This window comes from Cherax quadricarinatus, chromosome 56 (assembly GCF_038502225.1).
Source record: "Cherax quadricarinatus isolate ZL_2023a chromosome 56, ASM3850222v1, whole genome shotgun sequence".
Classification (NCBI taxonomy): Eukaryota; Metazoa; Arthropoda; class Malacostraca; order Decapoda; family Parastacidae; genus Cherax; species Cherax quadricarinatus.
Genome location: NC_091347.1, coordinates 19,852,507 through 19,858,506, shown reverse-complemented (window position 1 = coordinate 19,858,506; position 6,000 = coordinate 19,852,507). Strand labels below are relative to the sequence as shown.

General features: G+C 37.0%; 1 protein-coding gene across 4 annotated transcripts in view; it reads right to left on the bottom strand.

The window, feature by feature from the left end:
• Positions 1–397: 397 nt before the first annotated feature.
• LOC128700737 (NADPH oxidase 4) overlaps positions 398–6,000 on the bottom strand; it is an 80,087-nt gene continuing 74,484 nt past the window's right edge. For all 4 annotated transcript variants that reach the window (XM_070097138.1, XM_053794115.2, XM_053794117.2 and 1 more), the window contains 5 exons: positions 4,802–5,622; positions 4,292–4,411; positions 1,943–2,126; positions 754–854; positions 398–592 (listed from right to left, as the gene is read on the bottom strand). In XM_070097138.1, the coding sequence (XP_069953239.1) occupies positions 472–592; positions 754–854; positions 1,943–2,126; positions 4,292–4,411; positions 4,802–5,622 (1,347 nt within the window). In that variant the 3' untranslated portion in view covers positions 398–471. The remainder of the gene's footprint in view (positions 593–753; positions 855–1,942; positions 2,127–4,291; positions 4,412–4,801; positions 5,623–6,000) is intronic.

The window sequence follows — 6,000 nt, the reverse complement described above, 5'->3', positions numbered from 1 at the left end:
GGGTCACCCTGCCTTGGTGGGAGACGGCCGACTTGTTGAAAAAAAAAAAAATTATTACAATCAATACTAAGCCCTAAACCCACAAGTCATAATTATTATTATTATTATAATCAAAAAGAAGCGCTAAGCCACAAGGGCTATACAGACCACAAGTCATAAATAAATAACAAAAAGGCACAATACCGTGACTGGAACGATACACAAACAACCCGCACATAAAAGACAAGTCATACAATGCTGCACCCCTGCTCTAACACTGCACACAAATAACTTTTGGGTTTAGCACTTTGATTATAATCTTAAGCATAGTGGAGCCTACTCAAACTCCTTGATGTTTATAATACTGGAGTACTGAATGCGTAGGTAATTGCATGTTTCTGGAAAATGAAAGTGATCCTCCAATACTTAAATTTTATTGCAAAGATTTTCTAGCCAATATTTTCCAGTTATTTTTAGGACCAGGTTTATTTATCAAGAAAAAGATTCCTGGTGATATTGGAATGGTGCTCCTCGGGAGACTGATGAAAGACAGTGTCTCTTCACTTGGTGGCGCATCTTTGCTGGCCCACATGCAAACACTCCAACCTTATTCCTGAAAGAGCAATATTATTGCCTATGTCAAAACACTACAAAGCAGATCCTGCATTAATGTGTGATTATACAACTTTTAGTAAAATTTAATTTGTTAAATGTCAGACATGTTTTTTATCCTAATATGATTCATGCATACTGTTTATATTTAAAGAAACATACCTTGTGTATATTTGCTCCCACTCTCTAAATAGGTGCTTCCATGGTGGCCGACCTTGCGTGATGCGCGGCAGTAAACTAGGATGTTCTTTTGCAAACAATTCCTGTGCAATTAGTAGAAAAGTACATGCACATAACCTTAAGTGCAACAATAAGGATCACTGGCACAGACATTACGGGTTTATTATTTAACCATGAATGTAATAGAGATTATGCAGAAAATGTAAGACAGTACTTTATATTATGACCTCAATCACCTACATGGGTTTGACTTTTATAAAAATAATAATGGCCTCACTGAGGTACTGTCCAGTATGAAAAATTACAATATTAGTTCGTTAAATTGCTTCCATGTACTTTTATTTTAATAAAAGTGATTACAAGAAGTCATCTGTAACTAAAATTTTGGAAGAATCGAAGATAATGAGGTTGGTATGGTATTCAGAATTACATCATAAAATCTACCCAAGTGTTATTCACAAACAGCTGAAGATGCATTAATTACACAAGTATCAAAGAGGTATGCTTTGTAAATGCACCCCAACCTTTGATGCAGACTCCCTCTTTAGTTAGTTAAAGTTAACTGCTTTATTACACCTTTGATTATTTTTCCTTCAGTGCTCCCCACTACCCTTACTATTGTCTCATCTATACACCTAACCCTCACCGATTGCTGATCACATTTCATCTTTAGAACATCTGACCCTGAAGCGCTGTATGACCCCTGTGGGCTTAGCGCTTGGTTTAATATTATTACAATCAAAACTAAATTTTTTAATGCTTCAAAATGAAATGCTTGACCCCCAAGGAATTATTTTTTTTTTTTTTCAGTGTCCTGCTGCACACACTACTTGCTGAATGCAGATATTATTCTGAAAAGTGCTAGACCAACAGGGGTTATACAGCAACATACTTTGACTAACCTGTTGCACAAAATACAATTCCCACTTTTATTTGTACTAACCCCTCCTTGCAACACTGCAATGACTGATCCATGTGGATTAGCTTTTTTTTTTTTTTTTTTTTTTTTTTTTTTTTTTTTTTTTTTTTTTTAAGAAAGATCACTTAAAAAGAGAAATGCTTTTCATTTCCTAGATGTATGACCCCTATGGGTTTAGTATTTACCAGTTTTATTATATTCATGGGAAAAGCTAACTCACAATATAACAGTCACTGCTTGTAGTTTATATACCTCAAGCAGCCCTGGCAATGTTGGTGTAGTAACATGGAGGCGAAGTTCCAGACGGTCCTCTGTGTGAGCATCCCAACAGTGGAGGAGGAGACTAGATAATAAAGGTGCTAGAGCCAAAAAGAGGCGAGCATCTCGTACAACCCACACGACGTGTATTCGCTCAGGCCATGGGGACTTGCAACACCTGAAGTATGCAATATTAAAAGTATTTAATAACTTTTTAATGTCAACTTGCTGAGAAGTGAGAATGCTAATGTGTAAGGATTGATACCCATGAACCCCTCAAGGAAGGTTCCTTGATGTTGGTGAGGGGCTCTTGATTTAGGGAATTGGATCTGTGCTCCAGTTCCCCGAATTAAGCCTGAATGCCTTCCACATCCCCCCCCCCCCAGGCGCTGTATAATCCTCCGGGTTTAGCGCTTCCCCCTTGATTATAATAATAATGATACCCACGAAGATACACACTTACTTTGGAAAAGATAACTTGTACATTTGCTGGTAGGTCTAAGTAAAAATGTTATACAGCACAGTGGTACCTCGAGTTTCGAACAGCTTCCAACTCGAACAATTATGTAAGTGTATTTTTGGGGGTTTGAAGTGGCCTAATTAATTTACATTATCCCTTACGGGAACAAATTTGTTCGGTATTGGCACTCGAACAGCCTTCTGGAACGAATTAAGTTCGAAACTCGAGGTACCACTCAGTATTGTTTGTTTTTATCACTAACCATTTCAGTGTGAAGCCAAGAAATGGAAAGTGCTGACAATGTCAGCACTTGAAAAAAAAAATCTTTTTGAGATGGTAGAGAATCTTTTTTTCTGGAGGGAATAGTACAAAAAAATAAGATTTGATGGAATTACATAGGTGCAAAGTTAGCAGTCTGGGAGCAATTTATGCATTGGCGATTTTGTCGAGTCATTTTTAAACCAATTCCTCTGCTCATTTCAACCAAATTCTTAGCTATTCTGCTAGAATTTTACAAAATATTCCAGGCCTGGGAACCATCCCCCCCCACCCAGTAGACTGAAGCAACACTGTTCATTAATAATCTTTAGGCCTCTCCTATATTACCCTTGCCTTCCACTGAGTACATCACAAAAAAAACAAAATTTACCCTATTTCTTGGAAAATAAAATTTAGTTAGAAATGATTGGTTATGGTTTAGGGCATCCCAATAATTGAATCACACCTAGTAAAAGCCCACATAATAGATCTTGGAGTGTAGGAGATAACCTTGCCTGTCCTCAGGAAAACTCAAAAATCTAATATTTCTGCTACTTGAGCCCAATTCAAAGTTATTTCTGGTCCTGAAACCAACCAAGTATCTATTGCAGTAGTATATTTGCCATTCTATCAAATAATATCAAGAAACTGCTGATAAAACCATAAGAAAAATCCTAGAAAACACCTCAATGTCACTATTTTAAACTAAACAGAAGGTCAGAGGTTAGCTTTTTCTCATCATGCACCATGTGGGGTAGGAACTTTTTGTAATACCGTGCATACTTGGCCCCACACACATTCTCTCATGTCTAGGCCAAAACTTACTGCTCACAACTTATCTGAAGGGGTCAAACTCAAAACAGATCTATACAAGTGATGCGGACATCAATAACCTAGATCTACATAAGTGACTAACATCAATGTAAATGTACGTATGAGACAGTGAAAAGGTTAGCGAGTCTACAACCTTGAGGATTCACTAACTTTAGCAGATTCATCAGTTTGTGTCAACTATTTTAGCACTTTTGATTATAATTCTGTAAACTACATTCTTTCATTCTAAGCACTCAGACCTCTAAAGCTTACCTCATTTTTATTTTTCCTGTCACTTCCTACTTCCTTCCACCTTGAGAATTTCATGGTTCAAGTTTGCTCTTCCTTTCCAAAAGTCTTATTTCTCTGCCTTGTACAACTGCTTGATCATTTACATTTTACTGATGCTACTGCTGTGTATTTTTTTAATAAGTAACTTCTGCCTATAATTTTCATTTCCATTTATGTTAACTAAAAATATTTAACCACCAACCTCCAGCAGCTCTAACACATTCTGCTCTAAACCTTCACAGCCCGAGGGACTTATACAATTTATCTGTACAACGATCATTGTAAGCTTTCTATAGTAACACAGCACTAATGCCTTAACATTTACAAGATAAACAAAAAGGCACAAAACCATGACTGGAATAATACACAAATAACCCGCACATAGGAGAAAGGAGTTTACAACAACGTTGTGGTCCGACATGAGCCATTTACAAATGCATACTTTGTAAATGGCTTTGTCGAACAGAAACGTCATCATAACCTTCTCTCTTCTATGTACAGGATATTTTGCATGTACTTACAAGATATGCGAGAGGGTGGCAGCCAAAGGTGTAATGCCCACACCACCTGCAGTGCCTATTACCACAGGATAGTTTAACATGTTTTCACTTGAAGAGCTGAAGGGCCCATCCACATGTAATCTGTACACACAGAATGAGTACACTAAATAAATCTTGTAGCAGAATTTTTTTTTTTTTTGTAATGAAGCCCGTGATAAGTAATCACATTTCTACTTGATACAACTTGGCAGTCAAAGGTAAAAAAAAAGAACCCTCTGCAACCCACCCCCTGACCCTTCAGTAAATCAGTGTGCCCACAAATATCAAAGTTCCATTGTGTAACAGTTCTTGGATAGAAGAACAGGATCACCTGATGTATACTACTGACAAAAGATATCCTCAAATATCTTAAGCATAGGTTACAGTATTATGGAAACTATCATTTGTATGAATTAAAATTTTTCTCCATCTGATAATATAGTGCAAATATTTGATAGCATTAAGAAACTATATGGTGCTTATTTATCTTACCTTACACTTGATGCTTCTGTAATGAGGATGCTTTGGTAGTTTCTGTCTTGAGTTAAATTCCCACTTTCACTTTTAAGTGACCACTTTCTACTAGACAAAGAGCTCTTCTTTGTGTTTGTAAATGTACTTTTGTAAATGTGTTGTGGATCAACTAAACGAGTACCTGGTTCTGTGTTTAATGCATGCTCTGTATAGGTTTCATCAGCTCTGTCTACAGTCATGCATTGATTACATAATTTTGAGTGTCTATGAGTTTTGGAATTCAGCAGCACCATGTTTTTAGAATATGGATGCATCCTCCTTAAACGGGAAGTTTTAGAATGTCTATCAGTTCTCAATAGGGGTCTATGTGAATTAACCAAATTTAGGTTGACCTTGTTAGAGCCTGAGCTGATATCATATCTTACATTTAAATTTGAATGATATACTGGTTTTGTTTGCAAATAATTGGCTGTTTTAGTTTCATACACCCCCGGTGAAAAAGAAAAATTTTTAAATTCATCTACTGAGGGCACATACGAGTAAGTTTTTGCACCATGAGGTAAAGGAGCAAACACTGGATTTGTGCATGGAAATGTGGGAGAAAGCAAAGTTAAGTGACTAACTGATGAGAGTTGACAAGATGGCATAGCTCGAGTGGCTGGACTAGACTGTGGAAATGTGCTACAGCGTTGATGCATGTAATTTTCCTGACAGTTAATAGCGAGTGTTTTTGAATACGAGTTTCTATCAGGGTGTAAGAGAGCTGCAACATGACTACTCCAGTCCCCTCTCACTCGCATAAAGATGGTGAAGGTATCAGGGCAGTGCTGGCTTGGTGGCTGTAAAAGAAATAAATACATACCATGTAAATGTATGTATATATGCATGTACATATGCATGTACACGTGCTTGTACATGCATATGTACAAGCAGGCTCACTGAATGTACAGTATGTCTCATTACAAGCATGACTGACATTAATACTGTACTTAGTTTTCTACAAGTGCTTACATACATAATGTCAAAACACAACTGACTGCTATTCCAACATAAAAATATCTAGATTCATCAAAATTATCCACCCCACAAGGGCTTGTGATCCAAGGAAGTGGATGTATCTTCCCCTTCCTTGGATCAAACCCATTCACCTTCCATTACCTATGTACTATGATTCCTATGGGTTTAGCACTTCCTCCCGATCAAGTTACAGTAATAAA